The sequence below is a fragment of the Lepisma saccharinum genome, chromosome 26, assembly GCF_977018435.1.
Source record: "Lepisma saccharinum chromosome 26, izLepSacc3.1, whole genome shotgun sequence".
In the NCBI taxonomy this organism is placed as follows: Eukaryota; Metazoa; Arthropoda; class Insecta; order Zygentoma; family Lepismatidae; genus Lepisma; species Lepisma saccharinum.
Window position 1 is genome coordinate 61729282 of NC_139254.1, and position 20494 is coordinate 61749775.

At 36.2% G+C, this 20494-nt stretch overlaps 1 protein-coding gene across 1 annotated transcript in view; it reads left to right on the forward strand.

Annotated features, from left to right (window-relative positions):
• Positions 1 to 20494, forward strand: part of LOC145979686 (alpha-tocopherol transfer protein-like) — a 59233-nt gene that overhangs the window by 31375 nt on the left and 7364 nt on the right. Inside the window, exons 2-3 of the mRNA XM_083112649.1 lie at positions 13836 to 14008; positions 14714 to 14873. Coding sequence (XP_082968775.1) covers positions 13870 to 14008; positions 14714 to 14873 — 299 coding nt within the window. The 5' untranslated portion in view covers positions 13836 to 13869. The remainder of the gene's footprint in view (positions 1 to 13835; positions 14009 to 14713; positions 14874 to 20494) is intronic.

Consider the following 20494-nt stretch of genomic DNA (forward strand, 5'->3'; position numbering starts at 1 on the left):
GTGTTTACGTAATTGAATTGAAAATTAATCCCTAAGCTTCCAGAATTCACGAACGGTGGTGTTTATCCATAGCGCGGGAGGCTTTGTCACTCTGCGCGTTTTAACAGGGATGTGTTTGTTCGCCAGCAATAGTATTTCATCATTTATCATTTCGTCCTGGCTGTTTACGTCCTCACATCCCTCTATATCCTCCCAGGCTGAATTTTTTGCATCCTCATTGAACTTGCTGATATCTAGTTGTTTGAAGTCACGGTAACGGACAAATTTCGTTTTCGATTTTTTACACTATTATAAACTTCAAATACTGCAACACTGTATCATGATCAGATATACCTGGCAATGACTGTTGATTTACGTATAAAACCTTTGTCTTTTTAGAACAGATTATAACGTCTATTAGGGACTCCGACGTGGCAGTTTTCCGCGTTGGCTTTTTTACAATTTGAATGTCGTTTAGTTCTTTAATTATACCCGACAGTAATTTTGTATCCGGTTCTTTAGGTTTTAAAAAATCTGCGTTTACATCGCCGATACAAATATAATGGTCGTAGTTTACGAATGCAAATTGTAATACATCGTGCAAATAATTGAATGTGGTATAAGATATATTTGGGGGCCTGTACACCAACACAACAGCTACATTCTCTTTGTTGCAACAAATTTCGACTACTAATATTTCGATTTGTTCGTCTAGTTTTAAAAAATTGTCAATTTATATTATTTTCCATCGAATATTTTCTTTGATATAAAAGCAGATTCCACCCCTGTTGCATCGAGTTCGATCTTTCCTTACTATTTCGTAACCATGAAGTTCCACAACGTTATTACTAGAGCCCGGAAGTTCAGGCATTTATTTTCGTTAAAATAGGCAGGCAAAAAGGCATTTATAATGTGGAAAATAGGCACTAAAATTAAAAAGGGGCAAAATAAACCGAAAAAGGCACTTTTGGAAGTCGCTTACTTTTATGTATAATTTCTGGCAAAATGTTAAAATCTACATTAGGAAGAGCATTTCAATTTTCTCAATATTCATTCATAGTCGTCTGTCAGAGAGAATGTTTTTCATAATAGGAAATGATCTTTCTACTTCAACAGAAGATATTGGAGCATACATAAAACAAGCTAATGTAGCTGGACTCATTTCGGTAACAGCATTTTCACCTTTTAGAATATCACAAATTGTTTTCAATTGTTTCAGGTCCTCATTTGCTCTCACTACCCGTTTGCACTTTTCCACAACAGCTGACCCCTTTTCTCCTGGCACTTCCATCATCTGCTGCATAGATTTCTCGAAGATTTTCATGGATGCTATAAGTCTCTCCCCTCTTTTCTCTAGCTTTGAAATTGTCTCTGGCAATGCACCATAATGTGCAAGAAGAAACGACAGTTCATTCTTCAGTTCTGAATAGCACAGGAGTTTTTCACTTCACGAATTGAAGCCGCTTCATTTTCTGGAAGAGCATCGATCACCTCACTGATTTTTTTCAAGGTTGATAGCATAATATATAGCTGCTGATATTCAGGTTCCCCATCTCGTCAAGACTGGTTGCGCAGGTAAGCTAAGCTCGGGCGCAACTTCCTGAAATTTTCGGGTTCGAGAGGGAGATTTCAGAAATATCTTCTTTGTATTCGAAATCAACCTGTCCACTTCTGGGTGCAACACTAACTTCTTAGGCGATTCTGTGCATTGTGTGAGCTACACATGTGATATGTAGCATGTTCGGGAAGAGAATTTTCAATGCTATGGCAGCCTTCTTCATATAGGGAGCTGCATCACTGATAAAAAGTAACACGTCATCATGATGTACACCATCTGGCCAGAGCAGAAGTAGGGAATTTGAGAATAACTGAGCCATTGACGAACCATTAGCTCTCTCTAGTTGTTCTGACGTGAGAAGAAATGACGAGGATTCTCCGCATGTTGGTTCCATAGTTCCTATGATGACGTTGGCTATGTAGCGTCCCATAGCGTCAGTAGTTTCATCTATTGACATCCAGATCTTTTTTCCACTAACTTCAGCACGAATTCTTTGCAGAGCTTCTTCGTAGCAGACGCTTAAATATGTTTTCCGCAGTGTAGATTCTGACGGCACCGTTTCTTTAGTGTATTTCTCCAGGAATTTCCTCAGTGACTTGTTTTCCACTTTCCAGAAAGGTATCCCTGCTTCCATGAAAGCTTTGCACAGTTCAAGAGAAAACTGAGATTGCCTGTTGGATGAAGTGCCCACTGTTGAAATTAGGGATGTCTTGTTCTGTCCGAACATTTTAGCAGCTGCAGATTTATGTTTTGCTGTTGACACATACTGAAATATAAAGTATTTTTTTTCTCATAGTTGATTGTTTTTTCACATATCTTGCAGAGAAGAATAGTACCGTCTGTCGAAAATGTGCTTTCACCAAATTCACGCATAACCATGTAACTTACCACTTAATGGCACACTAAATTTCGGCATGATGACTACTACACGATCCTTTCCTTCCAAAGTGCAGAACTAAACTAAAGATAGAGAACTTGATTTTGGAATCCATGCAAAGGCTCTTGGGCATTAGTGCTGTTTCTTGTCAATAACCTCCTGACACGGACGCTGGATGTGATGAAGTAATTGCGCAGGTGTTCTGCAACAGGTATTCATCAGCCAATCATGCACAAGGAAATGTTACTTTTTTCTCACACTTTTCTCCTTGAGCAATGTTGAAAAATACCTGAGTTCAATATTACTTGTAATAAGGCGAAAATTATTCACATAATAAACGGAAGAAAAATAAATGCCAACAACGTTTTTTGGGAGAAAAATAATTTATCCTACACATTTTTTAAAGAAATTGTCAAATTTCATTGAAAAAGGCATTATAATTAAAAATAGGCAGTGGGGTCCCAAATAGGCAAAATAGGCAAAATAAAAAGGATTCTAAAACATTCGAAACAACATAAAAAACGTATATCCGGAAAAAATTTATCAATATATGCAGTAGATAAAAAGAGGCATTTTGCCAAACTTCCGGGCTCTAGTTATTACTTATCCCGGGCTTTAGCCACGATTCGGTACCTATTACCTACCTATTACATCGAAATTAGCAGGTGACATGATATGCTTAAATTCATCGAACGAGTTCAGTAGCCCTTTGAGTATTTAGGTGACATATTTGTAAACCTCTGCTGAAGGCGTGAATGTCGTCTGCCAAGCCATCAGTGCTGGCTGTAGAGGGGGGTAATTCCTGGAATGCGGCCTCAACTCTCCCACCCTCCTCCAGGTCACTCCTTTCCGCGTAACGGTCAGCCATTGGGCGCCTCCAGGATCGCTCAACATGGTAGCAAATGTTGACCTGCTACGTCACACAGTTTTATGGCCTTTCCTGGATGCAGAGTTGAGAAGTAGCGACGTTCCAGCCGATAACAATCGAAAATCGCATTGCGTTGCCTTGTGGCGTCTGCAGCGAAAATGGCAGGACGTATTGGGCTGTTGAATACAGTGCCACTATTCATGGATTATGATCCTGATTTGAGAACTTTGGTTAGCTACAACAGATTCTCTGTGGTTACAATTTTCTTTCTCCGGCCAAAATAATACGTAATGGCCATGGAGGAGTGACATTGAGTGTAGAAAGGTTGTGGCCAATTTTATTTAAGGATATATAAGTATGTTTAAATTAAAGATTATTTTCGTATAGGAGCGCAAGTTCGACACAATACTCTGCTTTTTTTGTGTGCGTGTGACCTTATTGGTTGTAAACCTTTGTTAAAACACTTATACGCTACACTATAAGTGAAAGAATTATTAATTTCGAGAATGTGCTTTGAAATGAGATCATTATTCCTTAAATAGTTTCATACCATTGTTAATAGGTCCCCGTGGTGGGCATGAATGTTTGTGAGTGTCCTTTCATCAATTTCATCATATCATCATTACTCATTCCCATCCTTGCAAATTAACCAAAACTGGCACGAAAGCGAAGTAAAATAAAACAAACCAATCAATCTGCCATTGTTAATAGGACAATAATAAATATGATTTAAGAACAGTAATTTTGTTTTTTATCGTCTCTTTTCTGCCACTTTTGGCTAATCGCGAAGATGAGGACGACTTATGATATGATGAAATTGATGAAAGGACACTCACAAAGAACGCCCAGGTTGGGATTCAAACCTGTGAACCTGGCGTGGTAGCCACGGAGGTCGGCTTACGAACAGAAATGTTAAACAGTGAGTGTAAGTTGCAAAATGTGTGCAAAATTGTATAACGATGTTGTGTCCATACGAAATCACGTTGTTTTCACGTTCGCCTTCATGGCGTGGTGCTATGCACTGGGGAGCACTTTGCTTTTTTTTCACTTTTAATACCACCCTCCTTCCAATGGATTTTCAAATATCACACTTCCTAAACGATGCATTTCTTGATATCACGCTTCCTTAAAAAGTATATATTTCACATAGGAAATAGCCTCGATACTTGTTGCCAATCTTTCTTGCAAGAAGAAGCTGGACACGTACTCGACATTCACAAATAACATCCCGGAGTGATTAACACATCGCGCTATGACGCCAGGGGTCCGATTCGAATCCCGGCCTGGGCATGCTGTTCCTTGTGAGTGTTCCTTCACCATATCATCACTCATCCTCATCTTCGCGATTAGTCACAAGTGGCAAAGTAAAATGAATTAAATCAATCAAATAACATCCATATTTATACCGGAACTCGAATCCTGAACTTAGGTAGCGATATAAAATGTGCTCTCGACTTCAAGCTGGACACGTGTTTGCAAGAGCATGCTCACCCGTTTTGCCAAAAAAAACTTAATGTTCATTACTTGGGTTCATTACTTTTTTTAACTGCGTTATGCGGTTGGAATTTTTAAATATACCTCAGGTGAAGCCAGTGCATAATTATCCGTTGACAGATGACTCATTCTCCGAGAATATAGTGGCGAAATAGTTATTACTATTTAAATCTATCGGATGCGCGACCTAGAGGTGCACTTGGGCTACATAATCAAACTTGCAAGTATAGCTATACTTTTCACTCCACGCATCTGAGTTCCGCCGCGCCATGTTGCAAAGCAGACTACCACAGACTTGCAGACGACAGTTGACCGCAGGCAGCGAGAGAATTTTATGTTGAGTGAAGCCGCGGTCGCTCCTTCTCAACAACCAGGTAGCAAGCGCCTCCAGGGTTCTTGCTACTCAACAATGTTGGGTTGCTGAGTGGTCCTGGAGGCGCCCATTGTCATCGGGGGAGGTTGGGGAGGAGGCTTCTAGCATCGGCCAGCGGACTGTCATGAGCAATGGTTGGGAGAAAGTAAACATTTTTAGATCGTGAGATATAGCAATTGGTTTAAGTACTTTGGAGACTGAAGCTACGTAAATTAGGTTTTTTAAGAAGATAAAAAGAAATGGAAAAAATATTATAATATTGTGGCAAATAAGAGCTACTTTATAAGAAAAGTGAACTTTCAGGTGGCTTAATATATCTAATAGTGTAATAATAATAATAATGATTATAATATAATAGTTAGGAAATAGTAATAAGAAATAATGAATGGGATATGTTTTTCACTACTTGCTCTGGAACACACACTTGGGATACACACAACTTATCACACACACTTGCAGCAACACTCATTAGAGTTCTTCGGGCCTTGTTATGTATTTCCTTTCCTTCTCTGTTTTGATGACGGTCTTCCCGCCCTCAGTCCAAACATTTCGATTCCCGTACTTGTCCTCAGCTTTCCGTAACAGGTGGAGTCGTTCCTTGCAGAGGTCCTCAGCAATGCAATGGGTGTACCTGCTAGTTTTTCAGTACCAGTGTTTTGGTTCTGTAACTCACGATTGCAGATTTATAATAGTAAAGATTGTGTTTTAAACATTAATTGTATTACTTGGATATTGTTTTTCTTAGCATGATAGTCACATTCACAAACAGTACAAAAGGATAACAACAATTATGCTTCTCCGATTCACCAAGTGAGCTGAGGACACGTTCTGAATGCAATCGGTTCAAATGAACAGCTCAGTCAGCTGTACTGTATGCTGCTGCCACCGTGTGAGCGATACCAGACTTGATAGCCCACAATGATGAATAACAAATGTAGGTTGGCAGTTTTGAAAAAATACCTCTTACAGATGTAAATTAATGAGATTAACAAAAATAATTACACGTATGAATGACCATTATGACATCGATTGTCATACATGGCCCCCTCTCATCCACCCATGATGTCCCCCTGAAGAGAACCAAGAGGGAAATATGATTTTGTTTGAACTCAAAAAAAAAAAAAGTGGCTGTCAGAAACTGAAACAAACTCATGTAATATTACGTCAGATCATGTCCTAGATGAAACTACGTAACTTCCCCATTCGCTTTCTTAAGTTACTTTGAGTAAATTGGATATCTTAGGATCAGGTTTCTGAACAACTGGAGTGAAATTTCTTTCCAACATGTTAGTGTTGTATTTCAAGATTCATCATTATTTTATTTACTAGTAGCAAGACGTCTTCGTTCACTATTTCTGATGTTAGAAGGAGTCTTTTCATGATGTAGGAACATGAGGCGCGTCACTTATAGGAAATACTCGAAAATATGCAGAACACGAACGAAACATCTTTCCTTAATTAGTTTTTCATAACTTGAATTTACATATATTTCAGAAACATATCACTCTTGAGAAATGTATACATTAGAGTGTCGATAATATGAGGCAGAGAATATCCAAGTTTTCTTCTGATAACTGCTCATACATGCAAGCGGAATTATGAACGGAAACAATGCAACGTCTTGACCATTCCTTGAAAGTATAAGTTCAGTATTGTCGAGCTATTTCTTTCCTTACATCTTTAATACTACTATACTGAACTATGAAAATACAATATTAATAATAATTACATATTTCATTTGCACACACTGTAGTTTTTTGTTATTGATTTTCATTTGCCTCTTCCGCTTTTCTCTAGGTTTATTCCATATAGTCTCAGTTTTTTGTGATTTGAAATATTCTCTGTCTCGTCCACATCGGGTTATCAGGATTATATTGTACTCCCTCTGTCCCATAATTATAGTCCGGTATGCCAAAATGGTAGTACAGGAATGAAAGACGAAGAGGCAGATGGAAAGCACAATTTGTACTGATCCTTGAGTAATAAAGTTGTATGACTCATTCCCGTGTTTCATGTTCTTCTGTATACACCAATGTCACAGTTTGAATATCGGGCAATTATTATGCGAAAACAAACAAAGGTGTACCGGACAATAATTATGGGACAGAGGGAGTATGCATTATAGCCCTTTCTTTCTTGCTCTGGTTCGGATTTAAGATTATTTGTTTTTAATTGGGATTAAATATACCCTTCCGATTGACCGATGAAAGATAGCTATGAACCTACATACTGGACCTCCATCGGTAATACGTGGTACACCCTACGTCAAGTATTTTAATTACTAGAATATTAAGTTCACTGGATAGGATTGGATGACAGTTTATTTAACAAAACTTCAATTTAGTATTAGAACAATAATATTATATATACATAAACTGTCATTAACGATTATGACCTCAAAGATAACATTAATATATAAATCAAGATAATTTTCAATAGTTATCCTTAACTAATAATTGACTCTTTCTCCTTTCGCTGACTATTTAATTGGTATCATTATTCATCCATGTTCACCTAATTACCTAAGAGAATATTGCTTTGTTAAATTTCCCCCTTTTCCTACTTGTCTGTAATGACGATCACTCGGTAAAGATCAACAAGCAAATTAATATAATACCACGAACTACTCTACAAAATTAAATAAAATACTATTAAACTATTTCTCTACTAAAGAAATGAAATTAAACCATCACCACTACGTTCGTCTAAGTCCCCTGTTGACCTCTCCCGTCACGTCGAGTGCCCTGTTGGATTGTAATGTTGAACGTGTGCCAGCTGGAAGTGGAGTGTGTTTCGGTTCAGGATTCTTACATCCAACCGGCAAAGTGAATGACGTAACCTGCGATCAATGCCATCTATTGGCTTTTACCTTAACCATACCTTCTTTCATTCAGAGAGAGAGAAACCAAAATCTTACACAGGCTATAAACTGCCCTCCCCCAATACTTGAACATTACCTGTGGAGGATTTTAACATATATATACAACAATATTGATCACTTACAATAAACAAATTAACACAATTAGATACTATAGTTGCTTCTCACAAATATCCTTCAATTTCCTTAGGATTCTTTTTTCATTAGATGTTGATTGTCGACATTTCTGTACCATTGAGGAATACCTGTCAATACAAAACAAGCAACAGTATCTCAACTCACATTTTACAACACATTCAAGAATATATATATGATGATTATGAACATGAAATCACAGCATTGTTTAACTGACTCACTTCCTGGATAATCTATACAGTTTTATCTGATCAATATGACAACGTTTTTCAATACATGGATTTTCAACCTTCTCTAACAATACAGAAACTGGGGTTAAAAACTTCTTGATTACATATGGACCCTCATACAGCATACTTAATAACCTTGTAATACAGTACAGCAATGATGCTTTAGGATGAGTCCTTACAACTACTTTATCATTGATTTGATAAGTCACATTACTGTATTTTTTCTTGTAATTTCTTTCACGTTTATGCCACTCACTTTTCATTTCTTCTAATGCACGAGACCATTTTATTTCATTACCTTGGGTAAAATCTAGCATTTCATTATCGGTCAATTGCCAGTTTCGCAACAATGGATCAAAAAGTTTCCTTCCTAAGAAGAGTTCTGCAGGGGTACAATCTATTGATTGATGATTAGTATTATTGAAACAATACTGTAAATAATACAAATATTTTGACCACGTCGATTGGTTGGTGGAACAAAAACATCTTAGAGCTTGTTTCAAATTTCTAATCATTCTTTCACACAAGTTTGCTTTGCTTTTGGATTCCATGGACTAATTGTAATATGTTTGCAACCAATACCATACAGAAATTCACTGAATAACTCAGAAGTATAATAACTAGCGTTTTCTGAACAAAATTGAGAAAAATATCCAAAATTTGAACAATATCTTTGCAAATGTTGAATTATTATTTTCGACGAAACTTGTCGTAATGCTTGATACCAAACATATCTACTAGCATTATCTACTACTACTAATACATACTTGAAACCATTTGAATTTGGCAAAGGTCCCAAAATATCACAACTCACTCTCTGTAAGGGATGCTTAAATGATTTCTGATGACAAAACACCCATTGGAGTTTTATTTCTTTCCTTAGCTAATTGACACAATTTACAGCTTGTTACTCTATCCTTTACAACATCGACCATATTTTCCCAAGTAAAATTTATTTGAAGTTTTCTCAAAGTTTTGGACCAATTTGAATGTCCTCCACCTATGGCATTGGTGTGATAATATTGAATTAACGGTTCAATTAAGTGTTTGGGAACTAGCACCTTGAATGGCTGTCCTTTATTTCTAGTTTTCTTATATACAATTCCATTACGCACACAATAATTAGGAACTTGTTCATTGGCCTCGATTTTGTTCTTTATGACATTTATCTCATCATCTTTATCTCTCTCAGACAAAATGGAATTTAACAATGTAGGAAAACCCCATAAATTTAAACAAACAGAACCAATTTCAGATTTATCTAAATCATCGGTATCGTACTGAGAATGATCATACATTCTTGAAAGAAAATCTGCGATTACATTACTGGATGATGGAATATGATTTAAATCGAAACTAAATGAAGAAATAAATTCAACCCACCTTGCAAATTTACTATATTTCTTCGCTCTCTTCAACATGTGAAATAAGGCCATATTATCTACTCTAATGGTAAATATTTTACATTGCAAAAAATATTTGAACTTCTCTAATGCTTGAACTAGACTGGTTAATTCTAGTTCATATATTGTTTTATTACGTTCTGTCTCCTTTAATCTCCTTGAAAAGAAATATACTAGCTTTAGTTTGCCTGAATCATCTTCTTGCATTAGACAAGCACCATAGGCCTTCAATGAACTGTCACATTCAAGAACGAATTTTTTTGAAAAATCAGGGAGAGCTAGGAATACATGCTCAAGAAATTTACCTTTTATTTCTCTGAAGGCATTTTCATGAAATTCAGTCCAACGAAATTTATTCTTCGGGCTTCTAAGTTCATTTAATGGTCCTATTATTAGAGCATATTCTGGGATAAATGAACTATAATAATTAAGTACGCCTAAAATTCGCATTAATGATCTACGATTTTTAGGTCGAGGAAGACATTGAATCGCTTTGATTCTTTCAGAATCATATGTCTTTAATTACATAACCAAGAAATTTTATTTCCTTTAACATAAATTTACTTTTGGATTTGGAAACAGTAACACCATATTTTTTTAGTCTAACACAATACGTATGTCTTCAAGATGTTCATTTTCATTTTTTGAAACAATGACTATATCATCGCAAAAATATTCAACAATTTTACCCCGTAAATCTCCCAACATTATTTGCATCATGCGTGCTAGACAAGCACTCCCAATTGAGATTCCAAAGGGTACGGATTTAAATCTATAACTTGCTGTTGATGTTGAGAATGAAGTACAATCTCTAGAAGCTTCACTTAATCGTACCTGATGATACGCCTTTCTAACATCTATAACCGAAAACACTGACCCTTTGCTAAGGTCACTTAACGACTCTTGCATTAAATTTGCTGGGAAACCATCAAAAATTACCTTTTCATTTAGTTTTTGGTAATTAACAAGCCTTTTACTATTATTCTTCCCTCGTACGACGAAACATGGAGCTGAATAAGCAGATTGCGATTTCTCAATAAGATCAAGATCTAAAAGTTCTTTCACACAATCGTCCACTTCCTTTTGTTTTTCGCGTGACTGTACGTAAGGTTGTTCGCGCACTTGTATTTTGTCTTTCAGATGAATCGTGTATTCAAATTGATTAAATACACCAACTTTATCAGAAAATACTTCAGGATATGAATTTAATAACATACCTAGTTCTTCCGTGTATTCATGCGATGTTCCTGGACATTGTTGCTGTTCTCGTTCTTGTAGACAGACAGACGGATTATCAGGAATCGACGTATCTTCTGCCGCAACCATGTTGTAGCTACCAGCTGTTGCTCTGGAACGCCAAGGTTGCCTTCGGATGTTACTTCCTTGTGAAACTCTGTTCCTGCCACCAGACCAGCTTAGCGGAGTTCTCGATTGCCAATGTGATCTTGAACTAGAAACATCACAAGCATTAGTTCCTTTACATTTACGTGTTTCCTGAAATGAATGGCTCGTATTAATAACACTGTCCGAAATCCACTTCATTTGCATCTTTTCACGAGAATACGGAAATGTAATAGTTTTGTCATGAAAATTTAATAGAAATTGTCTATCCTTAATGAACTAAACTCCTATGATAAAGTCAATAGGTAAGTCTTCACACACAAATGCACTAATGGGCCATGACATGTTACACAGTTTCAAACTCGAGTCAACTACTTTGTTCAACTTTAAGCTACGTCCTGCACCCAATGTTATTGTCACTTCTTGAAATCTCGCTTACATTACAACCTTGTCGCAGTTCATTATATAAACGTTTGTTAATCAAATTGTAAGTACTTCCCGTATCTTAACATGTACTGACACACTTATTATTGATTTCACTATCAGCAAATACTGCAATTACATCTTGATTATTGCCATCAGTTCTTTTCACTACGGTTAAAGCTGAATTCAAAGTTTGATTGTAATTACGCCAAACATTTTCTTTCCTTGGTTCATTAAATCTTGACGAAACAGGTGTAGTGCGAAATGACACTTTGCTGGGAAACTGAACATTTTGTACTTTCTTCTGTTTTTCTTGTCCATAAAAATCACGTTTCACATACTGATGCCATTGCATCTTTTCTAATGTTAGCTTAAGTTTACTTAGTGAATCTGGAATTTCAGTAAACAAGAATTTTTCACTAACGTTAGGAACCAATCTGTCTACTAATAATCTAACAAATTCTGGTTCACTCCAATTGACACGTAACAGTTGGGCAGCACATTTCCTGTCCTTCAAAAATTGAAGTGCATCCTCATCTTCCTTTTGTTTACAAAGCACGAATTCTTGGAGCAATTCATTCCTACCTAATGATGTTACATACCTATCTAACATGTATTCAACCATGTTACTCCACGTTTTTCCTTCAATAATGAATTGTAACCAAATTTCTATCAATTGATGATTAACTTTAGGCGTTACTGCAATTAGTATATTACGCAGTGGAAATAGATTCAAGTCAATGATTTGTTGCAATTTAAAAAGAAATTCAAAAATTGATCTGGCGTTTAGATTATGCATTAGTGGAAGATGTATTATCATATTATTCAGTGTGTCATGAGCTATTTTATTTGACACCTTTTGCAATGCATTTCCTTCAAATACACATGGCATATTTCCTAACACATTACTTTCACGATTAACATTCAAAGGTGTACTACTCACATTATCCTGCCCAAGATCAATTAAATCAGTTACAGTTTTTACTTGAGTTTCCTTATTGTAACATTCCACTTGTTCAATTCTACCACTATCTAAACAAGTGAAATCTAATGGATCTTCCCCTATTGCAAATGGTCTTTGAAATGTGGACGACATTTGAGTTCGTATCCCGGGGTGGCAATCCGGAGCCCCTATCTGACTTACCGTAACAAATGGATTACTTCTCTGAAAATTTGACATTATCTCTTTTCCAGTGCTACCAATTATGAGAATGAATATTACTTGTCATAGTTCTATCGAACCATGCTCTGCCTTTTATAGCCCTTTCTTTCTTGCTCTGGTTCGGATTTAAGATTATTTGTTTTTAATTGGGATTAAATATACTCTTCCGATTGACCGATGAAAGATAGCTATGAACCTACATACTGGACCTCCATCGGTAATACGTGGTACACCCTACGTCAAGTATTTTAATTACTAGAATATTAAGTTCACTGGATAGGATTGGATGACAGTTTATTTAACAAAACTTCAATTTAGTATTAGAACAATAATATTATATATACATAAACTGTCATTAACGATTATGACCTCAAAGATAACATTAATATATAAATCAAGATAATTTTCAATAGTTATCCTTAACTAATAATTGACTCTCTCTCCTTTCGCTGACTATTTAATTGGTATCATTATTCATCCATGTTCACTTAATTACCTAAGAGAATATTTCTTTGCTAAATTTCCCCCTTTTCCTACTTGTCTGTAATGACGATCACTCGGTAAAGATCAACAAGCAAATTAATATAATACCACGAACTACTCTACAAAATTAAATAAAATACTATTAAACTATTTCTCTACTAAAGAAATGAAATTAAACCATCACCACTACGTTCGTCTAAGTCCCCTGTTGACCTCTCCCGTCACGTCGAGTGCCCTGTTGGATTGTAATGTTGAACATGTGCCAGCTGGAAGTGGAGTGTGTTTCGGTTCAGGATTCTTACATCCAACCGGCAAAGTGAATGACGTAACCTGCGATCAATGCCATCTATTGGCTTTTACCTTAACCATACCTTCTTTCATTCAGAGAGAGAGAAACCAAAATCTTACACAGGCTATAGCATGTATGTGTGTGTGTGTGTGTGTGTGTGTGTGTGTGTGTATTATATATGCTAAGTGTCAAGAATCTCAGTGTTATTCTGTAGGATAAGATGGAAATTATAAGTGATTTTGCTTTTCTCATTAAACTCGTTTTAAATAGAAGTGTACTTGCATATATAATATTGTACAACACCCCTTCTTTAAAATGACCAATGAGTACTTTCACTTTCAGAGAGAGCACAACTTCTTTTCCCCGTAGAGTCTGAATGTTCTTCGCACAGATGACCAAAAAAGAGGAGGAAGACCTCCGAAGCTTGTTCGATGAGGATCCCGAGCAGATCCAGAAGGACTTGGAGTACCTGAAGGGGTGGCTGGACAAGCAGCCGCACTTGCCTCACGACATGGGTAACAAAAGATTCACTATCACTTGTAGTAGAGTCATGTTTCAACTGGTTCGGCAGTTTCTCCAATAGAACATGTTGAAAATGCAGCAACCATCCCTTATATTCATAAAAGCTATGAAAATAATGTGCATTTTTATAATACTATTATCGAACCACACATAATGAAATCATAAAAAAAATACTTTACTCGTTACGTTTCTATCCTATGCCGGACCCTGTGGCCGAGTGGTTAGCACACCGCGCTGCGACGCCAAGGGTCCCAGGTTCGAATCCCGCTCGGGCTTGGTTGTTTGTGAATGTCCATTCATCAATTTGATCATTTCATCACTCATCCCCATCTTCGCAAATTAGCTAAGAGGCACAAAACGCGAAGTAAAATAAACTAAACCAATCGATCTATCCTATATCAGGGTCTTCCTGAGAGGGAAAACTAAATTGAAAATCTAAGATTCTCTGTCTGAGGAAGATCCTGATATAGAGTAGAAAGGTAACGTGTAAAGTACTTTTAATTTATTATAAAACTGTCAGCAACTGTAGTGTATATAATATGGAAAGAAGGTTTAATCGTGTTTCCAAATATTTTGATCTGCTCAAGGCTATAACTGTATAAATTTGTTGTAAAAAATTTCCAGCAATATGAGATTCTTGTAATGCAAAGTGAACTAGTTGGTTAGTGTACTTAACTTCTAATGTTTACTAATTGCAGATAACACTATGCTTCTGAACTTCCTGCGCGGCAGAAAGTACAGCTTGGAGAAGACAAAGGAAAAGCTCGACAAGTATTTCACGTACAAAGGGATTCTGCCGGAATTTTGCCACAACCTGGATCCTCTCTCGCCCGATCTCAAATTTTCGTTGGAGCATGTGTGAGTATGAATGCAGCCAGCATAATTTATTCCTCTTAAATCCAGCGAAGACCCTAAGGGAGCCCGTAGGATGCTTCAAATTTTGCTTCGAATTAGCGACGGATTTGTGTTGAGCCAAGAAGCTGAGAATGTCCATTGTCCATGGTGGTTGTCGGATATTTTATACCTGGGTGTTTCAAAATAGTGTAGCGTGACGTCGGGTATGGCACGGGATCGAGTCACGCCGGGACGTAGCTCAGTTAAATAAGATAGGTTTTTAGTTTTTATCTAGCTGAACCACCTCTACCCTGAATGGTACGAATGAAGGATTGTTGGGAACCTAAGTCGTTGAACGCTACTCGCCCCTTGCTTGTTGTTCAGTCTCTCGGCTTCTGGTGTCGGCGACAGTCGGATGGAGACGGGTGTCCGTTGGAGAGATTGTTGGCGGCGATAAGAGGTGGCTGGCGATTCGGCGGCTTAATATACAGAGCACTGATTCTCCGGACTCGGGCTGGCTTCAGGCTAATGCATCTCCGTAGTTCGGACTGCTTCGTGAACTGCTCGCTCGTTGCTGCCTCGTCAAGTTGCGATCTCTCAACTGGCCGTCGTCGATCAATTTGCTGGTAATTTTGAAGCGAAAATGAGAGATCGATTTACCGTCTCCAGGTGTTTTATACATTGGAATTGAGTCATGACTTTGTGGACTTGCACTTCCAACTGTACACCTGGGGTATCCCTGGATGCAGATGGTAATTTACAGTGGAGGTGCACTCACCGCTGGCGAGGGCCGTTGCCTTGCTGACTGTGCAGGGCCGAGTTGAAAATTCTTGTTGCTCAGCTCTGCATCCGGTGGAATGTGGTGTGAATGAGCGTTCAAATGGCGAGCTTCAGAGCGATGTTTTTAGGAGAATTGATATTTCTACTTTTATGCGCCAAAATTCCTTCATCAATAGATACACTTTGGGCACATTTGGTGGCGATTTTGGCGATGAAAACTATTTTACTAGAATTTCAATGATCATCAAATCTCCCATTCTTGTAAGTGAACATTTGGTTCGAGATATTGTGAAAATCTGGCTGAAGAAGTTTTCCTTTCATGCGGAAACGTAACGACTAACTGTAAAGGTAACTCAATTCCGGCAGGTGACTTGAAAAATTAACCGACAAGAAGAGGCTACAGGTGTTGATATGTCAAGGTACATTTTGGCTAGGGGTCGAGATAGCGACAGCAGACGGCGAGACATGGCAGCGATGCAGGTATTTTGGATCCATAACGTCCCGCTTATTTTTACGCACATTTCTTTAGCTTGTAGACATGTATTTATGTTCATAGCGAACACTAAATTATGTTATAAGAGTTGTTCAAAGTAATTCTTGAGAGTTCTGTTTCTCTTAATCTCAGAACAAGTATCCTAACTGTTTCTCTACCTGGAGCTGCAACGTCAGGGAATGTTTGAAAATTCTCCACAAACGTCTCGACATGATTCGGTTTTTATTTTAGCGTCATACATTTTTTTTGTTCGAACCTTTAGGCTGACATTTCAATGGTCTCACAACCTTATTAAACACGCACAAACACACACTGAAATTTCACAGATAAAAAGTAACACTGAAAGTAATGTGATCAATGAGACACTTATTACTAGACCCCGGATTTTTATGTAATATCAAAGTACAAAATATGTACATAAATATGTAACAATAATTTATGAAATATGTACCTAAATTTTGCTTTGCCTGAACCTAAAAGCGAAACGAAAAGATGTAAACAGAAGGGGGGAGAAGCTCCAGCATTTTTCCATATTTTTTTTGGTATTCACTGAAGACTAAAAGAAATCAGCCTTTCGACTGCATGTCATTGATTAGAAAATGTAACATTACACGAGCTACAAATTCTCTACATCATGCTTCAGAGAACGAAAATATAGGCAAAAGGATCAATATTGTAAAAAAATTCCGAAATATGTTGTATAATGTAGAGTAAATTTGCAAATATGTAAAAAAAAGTGGGAATATAATCAAAATGTACATAAGCTATTCATTGATTTCAAAAAAAGCATATGATTCGGTCAAAAGAGATAAATTATATAATATATTAGTAGAGTTTGGAATACCTAAGAAGCTTGTTAGTATGATAAAAATATGCACCAGTGAAACAGAAAGTAAAATTCGTGTGGGTCTGACAAATTTACAATTCATGATGGGTTAAAACAAGGAGATGAATTATCTCTATTGCTCTTTAATTTTGCCTTAGAATATGCTGTAAGGAAGGTAGAAAAAACTAAAGAAGGACTAAAATTAAATGGTGTGACTCAGTTGTTAGCATATGCAGATGATGTAGACTTACTGGGGGATGATGTGAATACAATTAAGAATAATGCTAAAATATTTTTCAAAACTGCTAAAGAGATAGGTTTGGAAATTAACAAAGAGAAATCTAAATATATGGTTACAGGCTGAAACCAAGTGTTAGGTAATAATCAAAATCTAATTATTGATAACAACTCGTTTGAACCAGTTTCCAAATTCAAATACTTAGAAGTAATATTAACAAATGAAAATTATATTAAAGAGGAAATAAAAAGTAGGCTTAATTCAGGAAATGCATGTTACTTCTCTCTTCATAAACTTTAGTCTTCTCGTTTAATATCTCAGAAACTAAAAGTTAAAATATACAAAACCGTAATTTTGCCTGTAGTATTATATGGGTGTGAAACTTGGTCCCTTACATTGAAAGAGGAATATAAATTGAGAGTATTTGAAAATAAGATCCTTAGGAAAATATTTGGACCTAAAAGGGATGAGGAGACAGGTGAGTGGAGAAGGTTACATAATTTAGAACTACATAATTTGTATTCATGTCCAGATATTATTAGAATAATTAAATCAAGAAGACTTAGGTGGGCAGGCCATGTGGCACGAATGGGAGAGGAAAGAGGAGTTTACAGGATTCTTGTTGGGAAACCTGATGGTAAGAGACCTGTAGGAAGGCCAAGACGAAGATGGAGGGACAACGTTGAGATGGACCTAAAGGAAATCGGTAGGGATGGAAAAGAGTATATAGATCTTGCTCAAGATAGGGACTGCTGTGTTGCTGAAGCCATGAACCTTCGGGTTTAAGAAGGCTAGAGAGTTAGTTAGTTAGTTAGATGTAAAATGTGTAATATCTTCTTAAATATGTACAAATATGTAACATAAAACTCATGCAAAATGATGTTAGTTATATAATTCGTTAACATTTCCGTGTTCAAGGTATGTATCTAGAAAGGAATAGAATATGTAGTTACATACAACTTCAAGCTCTACATATCAGACTGAAAAACGCCTACACAGCTAACTAACTAACTAATTCTCTAGCCTTCTTAAACCCGAAGTTTCATGGCTGCAGCAACACAGGCCTTCCATGTTTCCCTATCTTGAGCAAGATGTATATACTCTTTTCCATCCCTACCGATTTCCTTCAGGTCCATCTCAACGTTGTCCCTCCATCTTCGTCTTGGCCTTCCTACAGGTCTCTTACCATCAGGTTTCCCAACAAGAATCCTGTAAACTCCTCTTTCCTCTCCCATTCGTGCCACATGGCCTGCCCACCTAAGTCTTCTTGATTTAAATATTCTAATAATATCTGGACATGAATACAAATTATGTAGTTCTAAATTATGTAACCTTCTCCACTCACCTGTCTCCTCATCCCTTTTAGATCCAAAGATTTTCCTAAGGATCTTATTTTCAAATACTCTCAATTTATGTTCCTCTTTCAATGTAAGGGACCAAGTTACACATCCATATAATACTACAGGCAAAATTACGATTTTGTATATTTTAACTTTTAGTTTCTTAGATATTAAACGAGAAGATAAAAGTTTATGAAGAGAGAAGTAACATGCATTTCCTAAATTAAGCCTACTTTTTATTTTCTCTTTAATATAATTTTCATTTGTTAATATTACTCCTAAGTATTTGAATTTGGAAACTGGTTCAAACGAGTTGTTATCAATAATTAGATTTTGATTATTACCTAACACTTGGTTTCGGCCTGTAACCGTATATATTTAGTTTTCTCTTTGTTAACTTCCAAACCTATCTCTTTAGCAGTTTTGAAAAATATTTTAGCATTATTCTTAATTGTATTCACATCATCCCCCAGTAAGTCTACATCATCTGCATATGCTAACAACTGAGTCACACCATTTAATTTTAGTCCCTCTTTAGTTTCTTTTACCTTCCTAACAGCAGATTCTAAGGCAAAATTAAAGAGCAATGGAGATAATGCATCTCCTTGTTTTAACCCATCATGAATTGTAAATTTGTCAGACATATTAATACCCACACGAATTTTACTTTCTGTTTCACTGGTGCATACTTTTATCATACTAACAAGCTTCTTAGGTATTCCAAACTCGACTAATATATTATATAGTTTATCTCTTTTGACCGAATCATATGCTTTTTTGAAATCAATGAATAGCTGATGGACATTTTGATTATATTCCCACTTTTTTTCAAGTGTCTGTCTTATGTGAAAAATTTGATCTGTAGTTGATCTGTTACGTTTAAATCCACATTGATAATCACCTATAATTTCATTAGCATATGGGGTTAGTCTTGTTAAAAGAATGTTAGATAATATTTTATATGTTGTTGAGAGTAGAGAAATTCCACGGTAATTATTGCAGTTCATTTTATCACCTTTTCTAAACACTGGAACAATTATGGATTCTTTCCACTCTTGAGGGATTTCTTCTTTATTCCATATTAAACAAATTAATTTATGAATTTGACATATTAATGAATTTCCACCATATTTAATTAACTCAGCTGGTATTAAATCAATGCCAGGTGCTTTGTTATTCTTTAGCCTTTTAATAGCATCTTTAACTTCAGTCAAGTTAGGTCCTGGAACTAAAGGTTCTGCTGTGTGTACTTCATTCACTTCTGATTTATCTCCTACATGGACATTTAAAAGGTCATTAAAGTAGTTCTTCCATCTATTTAGAATATCGCTTGGGTCAGCTAGAAAATCACCGTCTTTATCTTTTATCAAGTTTACTTTAGGTTGCCACCCCTTTCTAAACTCATTTACACCTTTATATAAATCTCTGATATTTTTATTTTTGCTGTTTGTTTCAATTTCGTTAATTTTGGTTTTCAAGTAATCTCTTTTTTTTTTCTTCTAAATGTGCGGTTAACTTCTCGCTTTATTCTATTATAATTGTTTAGATTTGTATCATCAGAGTTATTTAACCACCTAAGTCTAGCCTGATTTCTTATTCCTATTAGATTATGACATTCATTATCAAACCATGGCTTATTTTTTCTCGGTTTATGGTATCCTATACTTTCTTTAGCTGCTGATTCTATTGCATTACGTATGTGCTCCCAATTCTTATTTACGTCTGTTTCATTTATATTTTCATCATCACTTAAATCCTGCAAAACATCCAATCTATTTGACAGTTTAATTTGGTAACCTTTCTTAATTCTTTCATCAGTAAACTTTCCTGTATCAAATTTTAGAACTTTTAAATTTTGTTGCTGATGATTTATCACTGAGAGTCTTTCTCTTAATTTAGCAATTACTAAATAATGGTCACTGGCACAGTCAGCACCTCTATGTGTACGAACGTCAATTATACTAGTAT